The 18791-nt window shown below is 35.7% G+C and overlaps 1 protein-coding gene across 1 annotated transcript; it reads left to right on the plus strand.

Annotated features, from left to right (window-relative positions):
• The first annotated feature begins 227 nt into the window (after positions 1-227).
• On the plus strand, positions 228-18697 carry LOC123667257 (4-coumarate--CoA ligase 1-like). The gene is made up of 10 exons (XM_045601215.1): positions 228-344; positions 4130-4337; positions 7512-7833; positions 9854-10007; positions 11822-11967; positions 13789-13921; positions 14264-14345; positions 14822-14958; positions 15959-16129; positions 18557-18697. The coding sequence occupies exons 1-10, from the start codon at positions 228-230 to the stop codon at positions 18659-18661; spliced, it is 1575 nt and encodes a 524-aa protein (XP_045457171.1). The 3' UTR covers positions 18662-18697.
• The last annotated feature ends 94 nt before the right edge of the window (positions 18698-18791 follow it).

The raw sequence follows: 18791 nt of genomic DNA on the forward strand, positions 1-18791 counted from the left end.
TTTCTTTCGCAGCAGCTAATGAATGTATACACCTCACGCGAATAGCTATAAAAGAGATAACTAGCATTGATAAAATAAATAACGATAACTCAAATATGTTGTTATTAGGTATATCTGGAGACGCAGTATAAAATATTACACGATAAAACATGTTTTATACTGTTTAAGAGTAGCATCGACATATCGTTGTAACATTTTAATCAAGTATATTCTCTGATTTCGTTAAAATGTTGAGGAATAAGTTGTACTTATACGGTGATGAAAGCGTGCTACTACCCGCATATTTACATGCTGGTAAATTTATGCTGAACAGATTCAAGACTTTCGATGACAATGTTGCGATTGTGAGTACTGTTTTTTAATCAAATCAGAGATAAATAATCAATGGTTGCTGTGTGGTTCATCATTACAGCCTATACAGTCCACTGCTGGACATAGGCCTCCACAAGTTTACGCCATAACGTGAACTCATGTGTTTTGCCCATAGTCACCACGCTGGGCAGGCGGGTTGGTGACCGCAGGGCTGGCTTTGTCGCATCGAAGACGCTGCTGCCCGTCTTCGGCCTGTGTATTTCAAAGCCAGCAGTTGGATGGTTATCCCGCCATCGGTTGGCTTTTTAAGTTCCAAGGTGGTAGCGGAACTATGTTATCCCTTAGTCGCCTCTTACGACACCCACGGGAAGAGAAGGGGTGGCTATATTCTTTAGCACCGTAGCCACACAGTACTGTGTGTACACGGTACATATACCAAAACAACATTTTTTATAATTTTTGTCTGTTTGTCTGTTTGTTCCGACTAATCTCTGAAACGGCTAGACCGATTTTAATGGGACTTTCACTGGCAGATAGCTGATGTGATAAGGAGTAACTTAGGCTACTTTTATTTTAGATTTTTTTTTTCGTTTTATAATATATTTTGTTAAATTCCACGTGGACGAAATCGTGGGCACAGCAAGTTATTTATAATATGTATTTTTTTGGCTTTTATTTCTAACTGTTGAGAATGTATTGACATTTGGTCAAACCTCGAATTGATTTATGAAATGTTATTGTTGCTTATGTGTATATTACGTGTATTAAATATTGTTTTGTTATTACAGGCTGAAGCACATTTAAATAAAAATGTTCTTTATTAACCTAAATAGATATTTATTTAATTTTTTTTTACATTACTTATTGGGCTTAATGATATGTACAGAAATTGTGATAAAAATGCCAGGACCATACTCGCATCTAGATCCCGGCAACCGGGGCATGTGCAAGGGGCACTTAACTCAGACATGTTTCTAATAACTACCATAAATATCTTATCAAATATTTTGACTATTTACTATTTTATAAAAAAATTCATTAATATGCATAATTGATAATTAAATAGTTGATTGAGAATTATTAATCTATAACAAAATATTATAAGAGCATGAAGGCATGAAATTGCAGGATAAGTCAAATCATTCTCTCTTTGTGCGTGTCTCCGACTGCATGTTATGTACGATGTTGCATAAAACTTCGAAGAACTACCGTATTGATATTTTAAAGTTTACAGTACATAATGTTTGATGTTGTTTCGATTTATTTCACTGGCTTTGTGTAATTGTTGAGTTTTTAGCTTATTTCAGTTTTTAACCGACTTCAAAGAAGGAGGAGGTTACTCAATTCGACCCTATATAAATTATTTTATGTATCTTCGGGGATAACTTCGTCGTTTATGAACCGATTTTTATATATTTTTTTGTTGGAAGGTCCCTGGTGTTGTACCATGATAAGGAAACCAGGATCTGATGATGGGATCCCAGAGAAATCGAGGAAAACTCGAAAATCCGTATAACTTTTTACTGGGTGTACCGATTTTGATGATTTTTTATTTAATCGAAAGCCAATATTTATCATGTGGTCACATTTAAATTTTATCGAGATCTGATTACAACTTTTGGAGTAATCTTTGATAATGCGTATTTACTTGACTATTTTTCGTCTACTTACGTTGTTATACTTGTCGATATAATTAAAGTCGGTTATTTTTCGTTTGCAAGCAAACACAACTAATGAACTGTTTCTATTCGTTGTCTGACCCTCAATTTGCAATATTTCATGAACAAACGTTTATCATTAATAATATCCATTTTGATTCCAATTTTCTTTTTTTTTTTTTTGACTAAGGGGCGCAAAATTAAAATTCTGTCCAAGACAACGGCCCCAGATGCGGCTCTGTAGATTTTTTAAACATATTGCGTATAAATAAAGGTGTTAAGCCGAAATTCTCAAAACTTTTGTTTTAATTAAAGTTGAATTCATAATTAACTGTGCCTAAAACTGATATACGTGGAAAATGTTAAAAAATAAGTTTTATCTATACGGCGGTGAGGATATCACAGTACCCGGTCATTTGCACGTCGGTAAATTAATGTTGGGTAAATTTAAATCTTTCGGAACTTTTGACGCCTTTGTAAGTATCTTATCAATATAAATAACACGATAAATTTATTGCAAGTGCTATAATCGAGATTATTTTTATTTTATTTTTATTTATTTATATTTATTTATTTATTTATTCTTAATGTACACCGAAATACAGACACATATAACGAAAGATACAATACAAGATGTACAAAGGCGATCTTATCGCTGAAGAGCGATTTCTTCCAGATAACCTTTGGGTACTGGACACGATACAGTAGCAGCGGTTAGGAATGTGCACATATTAAGGAGTAAAAATCAATAATAAATAGATAAAAACGACGATATGATAGACTTACATAATTATTAAAGAAAAAAATTTGTCGAACTAAGATAGCAAAGCTTTTACTTTCTAGTAATTTCTTATAGAACGAAAAATTAAAAAAAATGCGCGATAAATCGGAAAAATTATTACGATTATCTCAACTTTGCATTTTACGGTTCGCGAGATAGGAATGATAAGATAGGTTTGCAACGTATATCGGGTCGTATCATATATTATATTAATACGCTAGGTTAAGATGTTTGCCTCCCTTTTAAAAAAAAAACCTCACAGCTGCTCCACATAATTTATATACCATTTTATAGATAATTGCTTGCTTTACCGGCGTCAACCACTAAAAATAATAATTATTACTTTAATTTTTGTTAATTAATTAATTATTAAAATTATATATATGACGGCTTTAATTTTGAAACAACGTCAACATGATTGACGGCCGGTATTTTTTATTTAACCGACTTTCAAAAAAGGAGGAGGTTCTCAATACGACTGTATTTTTTTATGTATGTGACATTACAACTTTTGACTGGGTGGACCCCAATTTCAACAAAAATATTTAATCGAAAGGTGGTGTGTGTCATTTGGTCCCATTTAAATTTATGTGAGATCCAACAACTATTTTTTGAGTTATATCTAATAATGCGTTTTTACTTGACCCATTTTTCGTCGACCTACGTTGTATTATACCGCACAACTTTTTACTGGATGTACCGATTTTGATACTTCTTTTTTTGTTGGATAAGAGATATCCCTAGTTTAGTACCATGATAAGGAAACCAGGACCTGATGATGGAATCCCAGAGAAATCAAGTGAAACTCTCGAAAATCCGCATTACTTTTTACCGGGTGTACCGATGTCTGGGTGATGGTCTGGGTGTTTGCCGTAGTCTGGGTGTTTGTGCAGTCTTTGTGGATCTCCATACCATGTCTTAGAGAGCACGTTAAGCCGTCGGTTCCGGTTTTTATCATGTACACCAGATAGCGATCGTTACTCATAGTAAGGTATTCCTTACTATGAGTATAAATTCCTTACTATGGATATATTTATCCGCCAACCCGCACTGGAGCAGCATGGTGGATTAAGCTGTGATCCTTCTCCTACATGGGATAAAGGGGGCTATACCCAGCAGTGACTTATTATAGGCTGAAGCGAAGCGTGAACCGAAAGTTAATGTAGATTTAGCAAAGAAGAATTAGCAAGAAACTCTGAATTTAGTCTCAAAGCTGTATTTTTTTGGTAAATTTAGGCGTATCTTACACAATAAAAACCGGGACTGGAACTGGACTTATGGGATTTGACACACCCACATGGAAAAAAGTATTTCTCCGAGACTCGGTAAGGAGACCCACAAGGACTGCAGTTTTCTACTTATAACTACTTATTTCTAGATTGATGCTGCCACGGATGAGCGGATGACATTCAAGGAAGTGGTCCAACTTACTGTCGACGTGGCTCTCTCTCTGACTCATATTGGAATAAAAAAAGGAGATGTGGTCAGCATATGCAGCCAGAACGTAATGGAGTTTTTACCTGTTGTCTACGGAACTTTGGCAGCTGGAGCTACGTTTTCTCCCATTGATGTTACGCTTGGAAAAGGTTTACTAATTAAAGATAATAAGTAATTTATTTATATTGTATACATGTTCAGAACTTAGGAAATTAGCATGGGAAACTCGTGAACACTTAATAATTAGTAAATCTGTTTTTAAATTTGTGACTTCAATAGACTCGTATGCACATATATAAATAACTAGCTGGTACCCGCAACTTCGTCTGCGCACGATTAGTAAGTACTTCGAGTAGCTAATTATCTCCTCGATATCTATCTTTATACCGAAATTTATCAAAATTGGTTCTGTGACATAAAAATCAATTTGCTACTACCAAATGTGCATTAGGAATATATTATCAATTTTTATTGTATTTATTGTTCACTGTTTTTGCGATAATGGCTTACTCATAAAAGATAGATATATGCTGTGGCGGACTTTTTTGTAGGATTAATTATGATAAACATTTCTCTTGTACATTATACACGTGTAAACTCTACAGTTTTTGCAGCGTACGCCAGAATAGCTCGCAGATAGCAGATTTTTTTCCAACTTACTTGACAATTATCATTATATTTTGGACAATTCACACACTACCTTTAAAAATTATAGCCTATATGTTATTCTAATGAATAAGCTATATTAATCTTTCATTAAAATCCATTTAGCAGTTTTTGCGTGAAAGAGACACAAACATCCATACATACAAACTTTCGCGTTATAATATTAGTAGGATAATAATAATAATAATAATAATAATAATATACTTTATTGCACATTTAAATAAAGAACAAAATTAAAATTACAAGCAATTATAGTAACAAATTGTACAACCAGGCGATCTTATTGCTAAAAAGCAATCTCTTCCAGACAACCTGATAATGAAAGGGATATTGCTTTTCAGATGGGCAGGTGGTAAACAGATTTAAATAAGTCAAAGAAAAAATAAAAAATAAAAAATAGAATATATAACAATTATATATGCATATACATTATACACATACGTACGCAATAAAAAAAATAAATAAATAAAAACATTTACATACACACTAATATATAAATACAGTAATCGTATAATATATAGATTCATGGCAAATTTAATGATCTTTTATCAATTGAATGTAGTGAGTTTAAAATAATTATAGACTGAGGTAATATGCTTTCAAATGCTTCTTAAACAGAAACAAACTTTGAGCTCGTCTTATGGCCACAGGTAAGTCGTTCCATAGCAAAACAGCTTGCACAGCAAAGGAGTTTTTATAAAAGTTTGTTCTGTGACGGGGTACACGCAGCTTAAGGTTTTCTGATGACCTTAAAATTTCACTATGTGAACCAAGGAATTCGAACTTATCCTTTAGGTAAACAGGTGTTGACGGATGAAATAGTACACAGTACAGAAGAGACAATATATGAGAATTTCGGCGAAGACGAATGGGTAACCAGTTCAGTTTTTTACGAAATTCCGAAATGTGGTCATATTTACGCAAGCCAAATATGAACCGAATCGCAACATTTTGAAGGCGCTCAAGTTTATTTAACTGATATTCAGTGAGGTTAAGATAGCATACGTCAGCGTAGTCCAAAATCGAAAGCATAAGTGAATTCGCAAGCGCAATTTTGGTTGGAACGGGGAGAAAGTTACGTAAACGTCTCAATGACCCCGCGGTGGCAAACATTTTTCTACTCACTTCACTAATTTGGTGAGTCCAGGATAATGCTTGATCGAGGTAGATACCAAGGTTCTTCACTTTGTCCAGAAAAGGTAGTTTAACACCATCAAAAGAAATAAGAGGCATATTTGTATAGTCAATTTTTGCAGTAATTTTCTGACTACCGATCAGGATTACTTGACTTTTTGATGGGTTAACCGTAAGACCATATTGCTTACACCATTCGAAGACAGTAGCCAGATCCGAATTAATCGCAGCTATAGTATTAGGAAGATTCTCAAGATTTGAAGATAGGTAAAGTTGGAGGTCGTCTGCATATAAGTGGTAGAGAGAATTTAAATTGAAAGTAATAGAGTTTATGAAAATAGAAAACAGGAGAGGAGACAGCACACCACCCTGCGGAACACCGGCTTTGACGTCACACCAGTCAGAAAAACTTTCGTCAAATTGTATACGCTGCCGACGTCCTTGCAGGTAACTACGAAACCAGTCCGCTGCCAAAGGAGATATGTTAAGAGAACTTAGCACACTTACCAGTAGATCAAAATCAACACTGCTAAACGCGTTGCTGAAGTCAAGAAGGACCAGTACGGTAAGCTGCTTATTGTCCATTGCACAGCGAATGTCATCGGTAATTTTTACGAGAGCGGTAGTCGTACTATGACCGGGGCGGAAACCTGACTGGAGAGGACTAAGGATACAATTTTTGTTTAAAAACAGACTGATTTGTTGATAAACAAGACGTTCTAAAACTTTTGAAAGGAAAGGTAAAATCGAAATAGGACGAAAATCGGAAAAATTTGTTGGCTTAATTTTTTTGGGAATAGGAATAATTTTAGCCAATTTCCAGTCCTGTGGAAATGTGCCAGATGTGATAGACGAATTTAGGATATTAGTAATGATGGGGCAGATTATGTCTAAGATGGGAATAATCATCTTACGACTAACACTATCGCAACCCTCCGCATTCGATGCAATTCGATTAGGATAATATGATAGGTACACGACTGTTATACCATACGTGTATCTATAGTTTTATTAATACAATTTTATACACATACGTATGTAAATAAATTTATTTCATAAGTTTCATGTGCATTCTAGGCATTGTATTGATTTCCTTAATTGTACAATATTCCGGCAAATATTCCTAAAATATAGAAACATCAGACCGTGTGTTTATTTTGTATTGAAATTGAATTGATTATTGTTATGATGTCCATAATCAGTCATCAGTTCAGCCTAATACAGTCCACTGCTGGACATAGGCCTCCACAATTTCGCACAAAAATGGAGTGAACTCGTATGTTTTGCCCCTAGTCACCACACTGGGCAGGCAGGTTAATGATCGCAGGGATGGCTTTGTCGCACCGAAGACGCTGCTGCCCGTCTTCAGCCTGTGCATTTCAAAGCCAGCAGTTGGATGGTTATCCCGCCATCAGTCGGCTCCTTTAGTTCCAAGCTGGTAGTGGAAGAGAGAGGGTAGATATATTCTTAATGCCGTAACCACACAGCATGATGTTCATAAGGCTAAAATATATTCTTTTCAGCTTCATTATTGCATAGACTCAACATGGTTCAGCCGAAAATATTATTCTTTTCACCATCCGCTTATAATAAACACAAGGATGTCGTCAAAGCACTGGCTTATATCGATAAAATCATCATATTCGGCGAATCTTCTGAGAATACACCAAGTTTCAAGGATTTTTTAATCGAACATTCGTCGGTTGAGGACTTCGAGGCGGCTCCTGTGAATGGATCGGATGATATAGCGCTGATCCTGTTCTCATCTGGCACTACTGGTGTATCAAAAGGAATAAAAATTTCCCATTTAAACTTGTTGTTACATATCCAAGATAAAGATTATGTGTAAGTATCAATCTCAAAATGGCAGGCAAATTATGATGTAGGTATATTATAGTTATATGCCAGTCAGTCAATAAGTCAGTTCAGCCTATTGCAGTCCACTGCCAGACATTGTCCTCCCCAAGTTCGCGCCAGACATTCCGGTTTTAAGCAATCCTCATCTAGCCTACACCGGCAATCTTGCGTATATCGTCATTCCAACGGACAGGAGAACGTCCCAAACTGCGCTTGCCAAAACAGTAAACTCATAGTTGTGTGTATATAGGTAATTTATCTATATAAAACTAAGTCCTTAATTCTCTTAGTTACAATATATTTACCGATTTCATATATCTTTTCTTCAAAAACTATCTAATACTTTATAGAATGTTCTTCTGAAATGATAAATTATTTAAACTGTCGCAAAATCGGAAAAACTCTTAACTTCGTTTCACGTAAAAATACATCAATACAGTTAAATGTTAAAAAGAAAATTTATGATAAAACCCACCCTAATCTTGTATAATCGAAAAAAAAAAACAGGTTTTAACCTAAGCTGCTGGGGGGATTGGGGATAGGGTCGGCAACGCGCTTGCGATGCTTCTGGTGTTGCAAACATCTGTAAGCTACGGTAATCGCTTACCATCAGCCGGTGAGCCGCACGCTTGTTTGCCGACCTAATGATATAATAAAAATAAAGAGTATAAAGAATATAATAGTGCTGTGTGGCTACGGCACTAAAGAATTTAGCCACCCCCTCTCTTCCCGTGGGTGTCGTAAGAGGCGACTAAGGGATAACAAGGTTCTACAACCACCTTGGAACTTAAGAAGCCGACCGATGGCGGGATAACCATCCACCTGCTGGCTTTGAAATACACAGGCCGAAGACGGGCAGCAGCGTCTTCGGTGCGACAAAGCCAGTACTGCGGTCACCAACCCGCCTGCCCAGCGTGGTGATTATGGGCAAAACACATGAGTTCACGTTATTTTTGGCGTAAACTTGTGGAGGCCTATGTCGAGCAGTGGACTGTATAGGCTGTAATGATGAAAGAATATAATAAAGATATAAATAAAGATTGGGAATTTTTTCATAAATAACTTTCCTCTCTGTCTTGTGTAGAACGATAATGTGATAAACTTTCAGCCACAGCCAGCTTCAGTACCTCGAAACGTTAAAGGCTAATAAGGATACAATACAAAGGAAAATAATTTGGTCGATGAAATAATATTGATAAAGTTATCAGAGTAACTTTAACTGAGATAGGGCACAGCAGGAATTCCCTGCTCAAAATATGGAGCAGCCCGACTGGGGTAGTACCTCGACCTTACAGAAGATCACAGCTAAATAATACTGTTTTCAAGCAGTATTGTGTTTCTGTTGGTGAGTAAGGTGACCAGAGCTTCTTCTGGGGGGGATTGGGGATTGGTTCAGCAACGCGCTTGCGATGCTTCTGGTGTTGCAGGCGTCTATAGGCTACGGTAATTTCTTACCAGCAGGTGATCCGTACGCTTGTTTGCCGACCTAGTGATATAAAAAAAAAGTAACTGCGATTCTTCTCTGCAGAATCTACATTGTGAATCGATTTTAGCATCATATTAACTACTAGCCGTGTTTGCGACTTCGTCCGCGTGAAATTTAATAAAAAAGTTATTGGAATTATAAAATAAATAAATTTCTAAAATAAAAGTAGCCTAAAGTACTCCTTATTATATCAGCTATCTGCCAGTGAAAGTCCCGTCAAAAACAACCCAGCCGTTTCAAAGATTAGCCAGAACAAACAGACAGACAGCCACAGACAAAAATTGTAAAAAATATATTTTGGTGTATGTACCGTGTATCCATATGCATTTAGTAAGAAGCGGTTATTTTAATATTACAAACAGACACTCCAATTTTATTTCTTTGTATAGATAATTAATTGATATATTTTAACTATTATTAATTAATTTGTTTCGTTTCTAAACGAATATTATTTTAATTTGTACAATGTATATTTTGAAATTTTTCTGTAATCTACTTGAATAAAATATATTTTGATTTCAGTTCCAGCTTGGGTGTGATGAGCTTGGGGCTGTTCGAATGGTTCACCTCATACGGTCTCATACTCACATTTTACTCACACCTGAAGGGATTCACGGTGGTGTTCCACAATAACGCTGATGCGAGAAAATCTTTTGAAATCATTGAGAAGTATAAGGTATTGATGAAAATGAAAAGCAATAATTTGTTCGTCAGTTGAATGTTGTAGATTTTTCGTAATATTTAACGCAAAAATGTACGAGCAGTGTACTTTTAATGTAATTTGAATATTATCATATACTAGCGGCCCGCTCCGGCTTTGCACGGATATAAAATATAGGTATGACATTCACTGAAAAAATGATTAAAATCGATCCTGTAGTTTTGATCTATTCATTACTGCCCGTGGCCCGCACGCGTTAACTTTAGAGTAAAACAATTCTTCTTTTCCTAACCCATGAAAATTTCTTGTTATCTTTGGAATATCTAAATTCATACACTAAATTTTTACTTATTTACTTTTTAACCGACTTCCAAAAAAGGAGGAGGTTCTCAATTCAACTTTATTTTTTTTTATGTATGTTATGAGGAAACCAGGATCTGATGATGGGATCCTAGAGAAATCGAGGGAAACTCTCGAAAATCCGTAATAACTTTTTACTGGGTGTACCGATTTTAATAATTTTCAATTTAATCGAAAGCTGATGTTTGTCATGTGGTAACATATAAATTTTATTGAGATCTGATAACTACTTTTTGAGTAATATTTGATAACGCTCTAGTTACTTGACTATTTTTACGTCGATCTACTTTGTATTACTTGTCGATGTAATTGAAGTCGGTTTTTTTTTCGTTTGCGAGCAAACACAATTATTTATTATGCTATACCTACTTATAGGCACGCTCCCGCCGCCCGGCCGGCCGGAACCGCTGCAAACGCTACGTTCCGCAATTTTTAAATCTGTAATATCTTCGAAAATATTAGGCCTTATAGATCTGTATTAAATCAACAATGTATTTAGGGTAATTAATTAGATAAGGATTAATGCTGTATTGGTTAAAATCGCTTCGAAAATTAGCCATTATTTGTCGTAAAAAGTAAATGACAAAAAAATGTTATTGTGGGATATCAATAAGGGATAGACATATACCACAGCGAAGTTTTTTGTAGACTTTTTCAATGTGTACAATACTTAGTACATTATTTTGATAAATCTCGTAGGGTTCAGCCTGCGTTTGCAATGTAAGCGGAAAAAATTTAATTATTTACGACATCACATTAGAAACCTCAAAAATAACAGTATTTCTTCATTGTTTAATGGATGTTATTATTCATATAAACCTTCCTCTTCGATCACTCTATCTATTAAAAAAAAACCGCATCAAAATCCGTTGCGTAGTTTTAAAGATTTAAGCATACATAGGGATATAGGGACATAGGGACAGAGAAAGCGACTTTGTTTTATACTAGTAGTGATTTTTTTATTATTTAAATTTGTGATATAGTGGTTATTGTATATTATTAATAAAATATTTTTTTAGGTGTATTTTTTGTTTTTTTTTGCTGTTAAAGATTCCCGTTAAGTCAAAGAAAGTTCTTTTATAAGATGTGGTATTATATCACTTAATTTTTTTTTTACCGTACAAGTAATTGTATTTCGGTAACAGTAACATATACGAGTAGTTATTTTTTTGTCGGGTGATTATACTATTGTGGTCTAAATTCTTAAATAATTTTAAGGAGTCGTTAAAAAATTCTTCACTTAATAAGGTGAGCTTAATCTTATCATGTAGGTATTATTTTACAAACGTCAAATAATTTATGATATTTATTTTTGAATTTATTTTTAATTTTAATAGGTACAGTTTGTAGTTAGTTTACAGTTGAAGTCGGTTTTTTTCGTTTACTATAAAAAAACACAACTATTATATTTCCAGACACAAACGCGTTTATTTTTTGTTTAGTTTAACTTTTACGTATTTTATTTTCAGATAAACAATATACCATCAACTCCTACGACTCTCGTGCAGCTGATGAAGCTGACAAATTCATCGCACTATGATACGAGCTCGATGAGGGCAATTGGCGTGACTGGAACAATTTGTCACGAGAGCACCTTAGACGCGATTAGAAAGAGGTGATAATATAAGATACATTACTATTACTATGTATATATATTGCTTCAGCCTGTAATATCCTACTGCTGGGCATAGGCCTCTTTCGCCATTTAGCAGAAGGATCAGAGCTTAATCCACCACGCTGCTCCAGTGCGGGTTGGCAGATATATTCCCTACTACGAGTAACGATCGCTATCAAGTGTACATGATAACAACCGGGGTCGACGGCTTAACGTGCTTCCGAGGCACGGTGGGGAGACCCACGAGGACTGCACAAACACCTATAATATCTATATTGATATAAAAAGAATATCACAGCTTAATAACATTGCTCTCAAGTGATTTGTGTCCCTGTGGTAAGGTAACCTGAGCCTCCTTGGGATGCGCTGTGTTGACGTTGGGTATAAAATCCATGTTAATGAAACAACGCTTTCTGAATAGGGCGAATGAACCACAGACTTTATATACTAGCTCTGACGGCGACTTCGTCCGCGTGGAATTAAATAAAAAAAATATTGTTTAGTTTTGCAGTTATAAAAAATAAATAAATGTAGGAAATAAAAGTACCCTGAGTTTCATCCTACACTCATTGAAAATCTCAGATCTGACTAATATAAAAATACCCATTAAGTTCTAATCCCAACTGTTAACGTTACGCCTGAAGTATAAGCATCATGTTATTATTTTTAAGTCGACTTAATCACTTGATGTATGGCATATAAAATAAATATGAGTAAAAAAAAGTAGCCTAAGTTACTCCTTACTACATCATCTATCTGTCAGTGAAAGTCCCGTCAAAATCGGTCCAGCCGTTTTTGAGATTAGCTGGAACAAACAGACAGACAGACACAAATTTTATAAAATGTTATTTTGGTATATGTACCGTGTATACATCCATATGCATTTAGTAAAAAAGCGGTTATTTTAATATTACAAACAGACACTCCAATTTTATTTATTTGTATCTATACAATTAAATAAAATTGGAGTGTCTACATAAATAATATAATAGTTTACAATAGTGACAGTACAATATGCAGGTGGCGTTACTGTCTATATTTTGATACATAATAACAGTCCAGTACAACTTGTACTAACACTCGTAAGCACATAAAAACTTGGAGTTGTAATGTCGATAATATTATTGCGATACACATCATATCCGTAGAAATGCATAACATATAACGTCAAATCGAGCATTCTTATTTCGTCTTTAATCGAGATGAGGTCACACTACGAGCACTCTAAGGACGAACGGTCATCCTAAGTCCTGATAAGAGGAATCATGATGACTGTCTTCCCTTATTTCATAGCTGGGTCTCAATAACCTGTGATGCTTAATAACCTGTGATGCTGTGAAGGCTGCTGGGCGCAATAGAAGGAAGAATAGACCAGTAGAAAATCTGAAATTAAGATCGAATTGATTTGGAAACAAATTTACATTACAGCCTATACATTCCACTGCTGGACATAGGCCTCCACAAGTTTACGCCAAAAATAACGTGAACTCATGTGTTTTTCCCATAGTCACCACGCTGGGCAGGCGGGTTGGTGACCGCAGTACTGGCTTTGTTGCACCGAAAACGCTGCTGCCCCTCTTCGGCCTGTGTATTTCAAAGCCAGCAGTTAGATGGTTATCCCGCCACCGGTCGGCTTTTTAAGTTCCAAGGTGGTAGCGGAACTGTGTTATCCCTTAGTCGCCTCATACGACATCCACGGGAAGAGAGGGGGTGGCTATATTCTTTAGTACCGTAGCCACACAGGAAACAAATTTATTCAGACATAATAATATTCTTAATAATTTTTTAGTGTTTATATCGAGTATCCTTTTCAAATTCCAGATTTCCTAGTGCCGAATTAGTTATGCAGTTATATGGGATGACTGAGTGCGGCGGCATTTGTACTCCAGCACACGGTCGGTTCGGACTTCGGGCTGGAAGCGTTGGCGGTGTTAAAAACAATTTTGTTCTTAAGGTGATTATTACATCAAGTAATTTATGTAAATACAAAGGCGATATTAAGGTTCTTTACTGTTTGTTTAAGGACCTGAATATATCTCACTGGCGATTACTTATCTGAATTAAACTTAAATGAATCCGCCTGTAGACGTCCGACTAATAAGCATAGGCCTCCTTGACATATGTGTGGTTAAACGCTACTACACTGAATTGGGCCAACAACTTACTTTACCAAGAGTACGATTTTATGCCGTGTTTCTGATCATACAACGTATTTGAGCCACAGCGAGCTAATATTGTCGTTATTAAAACTTTTGCCGCATTTTGCCATTTTTGTTTTATTAAGATATTTTTTCAGATAGTGGATGTGGAAACCAGGCAGCCCTTGGGTCCGAATCAGAGGGGAGAGATTTGTTACAAGTCGCCTGCACTAATGAAAGGTAAATTAAGATACGTTTTTAACATAAATCCACCATAAGTTCGCGCCAAAAATGGTGTGAACTTGTGGAGGCCTATATCCAGCAGTGCACTGCGATAGCGATTTTTGATGTTAGACTATCTAGCAGATGCCCATATAGCCAATCATAAAAAAAGAATTCTCGAAATGTTAATATTATAGACGAAATTAAAAAAAAAAATCTAGGACTAACTTCGTCGTTTATGAATCGATTTTGCTGATTCTTTGTTGTTGGAAAGAATATATCACAAGGGTGGTATCATGATAAGGAAACCAGTATCTGATGATGACATCCCAGAGAAATCGAGGGGTATTTTCGAAAATCGTACTGGCGACTAGCGCTTTTTTTTTAATTCTTTTCGTCTACTTGTTGTTGTATTACTTGTCTATATAATTAAAGTCGGTTTTTTTTGTTTGCTAGTAAATACAATTATTTTATTTCTTTCTTCCTTTGTATAGGATACATTGGTGAAACAATTGAATACTTGGACGAAGAAGGATTCTTCAAAACTGGCGACATCGGATATTATGACGAAGACCAGTACGTTTACGTCGTGGACAGGATCAAGGATCTTATAAAGTTTAATAATTACCATGTAAGAACTTAACACAATGTTGGCAAACGAGCGTACGAACTACCTGATGGTCGGTCCTTTTTTACGTGGGGAAAATCCATCATGGATACCCTCCGGCGCGGGGCCGCCAGAGAGTTATGTCAAACTCCTACTGACTAAAAAAACCACCACGTGTGAGCAGTCGACCGCCTGGGTGGGGCGAGATGGGGTCGCACTAGCATTTGCCACCTCGCCCCAGACTTGATGGTCAGTCCTGAATTAGCCTCTATGATATTTAAGCAATTGCTTAGGGTATCCCGTCTAGGGATCAGAGACGACTGAGAAAAAAAAGGAGAACACGAAAGTTAAAGGCATTCCAGTTAATTCTTTGTAGTTCACTTGAGGATCGGTAGGCCCGATGGAAGATTACTTAGGGCATCAAATTACCTTAATCCGGCACTGCTGATGGTAACCAAATGCCATAAAATATAGATGCCTGAAACAGCAGAGTCATCGCAAACGTGTTATCAATTCTACTCTCGACTATCTCCAGGTGACCTGGCTATATCTTATTCACCACAGGTACAAACACTACAGACACACAGAGAAGGGTGTTTTTTGGTTGGGAATTTCTATTAGGTATAGTATTTCTCCTTTTCGGATTACTCAAGATTTTAAAGATATTTCCAGCTGTACCCCTACCTCAAGTTTGTAGTAAAAACATCATCTCCTTCCGAAAATAACCAAATATTCCGAAATTATAACAGAAACCAATTTCGTTAGAATATTTAATCTGAACTAGACTTTAAATCACTTTTATACTTTGTACTAGCCCATTGCGGCAATTTGCAGTAACCCTGCTTCCTACTCGAGATGTTTTAGGCATGATGTCTGCCTCAGTATGGGAGTAATAAAACATTTGTAGCCATCAGTCAGCTGTAACATATAATTTGTAACACATGCAAAATTTGCGTTTCTTGAGTACATACGACCGTATTTATAAGTTAAAAGATATTTACAGACTAATTTTATTTATGTACAGATAGCTCCAGCAGAAATTGAATCAATAATTTTGCAACACCCTGCAGTACGAGAAGTGGGTGTCGTGGGCGCCAAGAACGAGGAGTTCCACGAACTACCCACAGCCTTCGTGGCTCTGCAACCTGGAGCTCAAGTGACTGAAAAAGAGCTTGTTGACTTTGTCGACAAACAGGTAAGTTGGAAGTTAAAATAATTGTGTTTGCTCGCAAACGAAAAAAAAACGACTTAAATTACATCGACGAGTAATACAACGTAGATCGACGAAAAAATAGTCAAGTAACTACGCGTTATCAAATATTACTCAAAAAATACTTATCAGATCTCGATAAAATTGATATGTGACCACATGATAAACATCAGCATTCGATTAAATCAAAAATTATTAAAATCGGTACACCCAGTAACAAGTTATTGCGGATTTTCGAGAGTTTCCCTCGATTTCTCTGGGACCCCATCATCAGATCCTAGTTTCGTTATCATGGTACTAAACTAGGGATATTTCCTTTCCAACAAAAAAAGAATTATCAAAATCGGTACATCCAGTAGAAAGTTATGCGGTATAATAAATACAACGTAGGTCGACGAATAAAGCGTCAATTAAAAACGCATTATTAGATATAACTCGAAAAGTAGTTGTTAGATCTCAAATAAATTTAAATGGGACCAATTGGCACACACCACCTTTCGATTAAAACAAAATTTGTCGAAATCGATCTACCCGGTCAAAAGTTCTGATGTAACATACATAAAAAAAAAATACAGTCGAATTGAGAACCTCCTCCTTTTTTGGAAGTCGGTTAAAAAATGAGTGTGCTTTAGACCACACGACTGAAGTAAAACTTATAAAACGAACCTCTCCTCATTCTATCTACACTAACTTATATATCCCTCTTAACTGCCGCTAGCCTCGCTCGATCACACCTTTCGTAACGCTCTCGTCACGCATTCACTAGCTTACTTTCCAAGTCAAGCGTGCTTAAAGAAGTTTTGTAACATTAAAGTTACTGGTGATCGCAGAAGCTTTAAGATAATACATAACAAGTTTTTACGAGTGATCTATACTCTACACCAGCCTCTCCCAAAGTGGGCGATAACACGGGCGATATAAGGGTAAGAGACCCAGAAAAAAATGGTGGCGTTGTGTAGAGGCTTTGTTTGATTTAAATAATCTTTCACGTTGGTTTTTATATTAGAATCGATTATGTTTGTTTTATTTAACCGACTTCAAAAAAGGAGGAGGTTACTCAATTCGACCGATATCGAGTCGTCATTATATATATATATATATATATATATATATATATATATATATATATATATATATATATATAATGTATGTTCGGGGATAACTTTGTCGTTTATGAACCGATTTTGATCATTCTTTTTTTGTTGGAAAAGAGATATGGTACCCTGATGTGGTACCGTGATAAAGAAACCAGGATCTGATGATGGAATCCCAGAGAAATCGAGGGAAACTCGAAAATCCGCATAACTTTTTACTGGATGTACCGATTTTGATAATGTGTAATTTAATCGAAAGCCGATGTTTATCATGGTCACATTTAAATTTTATCGAGATCTGATTACAACTATTGGAGTAATCTTTGATAATACGTATTTACTTGAGTAATTTTTCGTCTATTATATATATATTATACCTACGTTATATTACTTGCCGATATAATTGAAGTCGGTTTTTTTTTTGTTTGCCTGCTAACACAATTATTATTTTGAATAAAAGATACTCTGTCTAAATATTACAAAGTGAAGTTTCAATAATCATTCTCATTGGCAGGTGTAGCTTGGTACGAGTTAACTTGAGTTCTGATCGCCGCTGTGTACTACCTACTGCGTTCAGGTCTCAAGTTAACTCTTGCGGGTTATAGTAAAAGTCTCATTTAGAATATTTAATCTCCGCTAATATAGCTCGCAATAATTAGTTTAATTTGAAGTTATAGTAGTTTTAAGTTGGTGAAAAAATGGGGGCACTATAAAATAATTAATTCTTAATGTGGGCAGTAGACAAAATAAGTTTGGGAGCCCCTGGTCTAGTGCATAGTCTACATCCATGGTCTACATGATGACTGTCATTATTATTGCAGTTTTCTATTATTATTATTATATTAAGGTAATTTTGTAAAGTAGTTTTTGTGATTTTTATCAATAAAAAAATCAGAATAAAAATGTATAAGTGAATTATTATTTACCGAACGAACCAAACTGAACGAATTGAAACGTAACTCAGAAGACAGAAACGTTCATATTTTTAAATAATATTTGCTGTCAATGATTTTTTTTTTTCATACAACTAGGATGGCAAACAAGCTCACCTGATGGTAAGCGATTACCGTAGCTTATAGACGTCTGCTACACCAGAAGCATAGCATGTGCCCGCCAACCCTACCCCAAATCCTCACACATCACTGCTTCCAACGAGTATTATTTAGCTGTGATCTTCTAAGGTAACGACTTCGAAGTACTTCCCCAGTCGGGCTGCTCCAGATTTTAAGCAGGATATATGCTGCTATGTTTGCCGAGTTAAAACTTTTAGAGAATTCAAATAAAATAGCTGTCATTTTTATTATTTATCTATTCGCAGGTGTCATGTAAAATGCGGTTAGCGGGCGGAGTTCGATTTCTGGACGCTCTGCCGCGTTGTGCTGGTGTCAAGGTTGACAGAAAAAAACTCAGGACTATGCTATGAAGAAGGATTTTACAAATAAAATAATGTTTGGACGAATAATATATTTTATTTCTTGCATAAATTTTAATTTTAAACATTAAACTAAGATACATTATGCACATGACAAACATTTGTATTGGCCATACAGGTG

This window comes from Melitaea cinxia, chromosome 27 (assembly GCF_905220565.1).
Source record: "Melitaea cinxia chromosome 27, ilMelCinx1.1, whole genome shotgun sequence".
Taxonomy (NCBI): Eukaryota; Metazoa; Arthropoda; class Insecta; order Lepidoptera; family Nymphalidae; genus Melitaea; species Melitaea cinxia.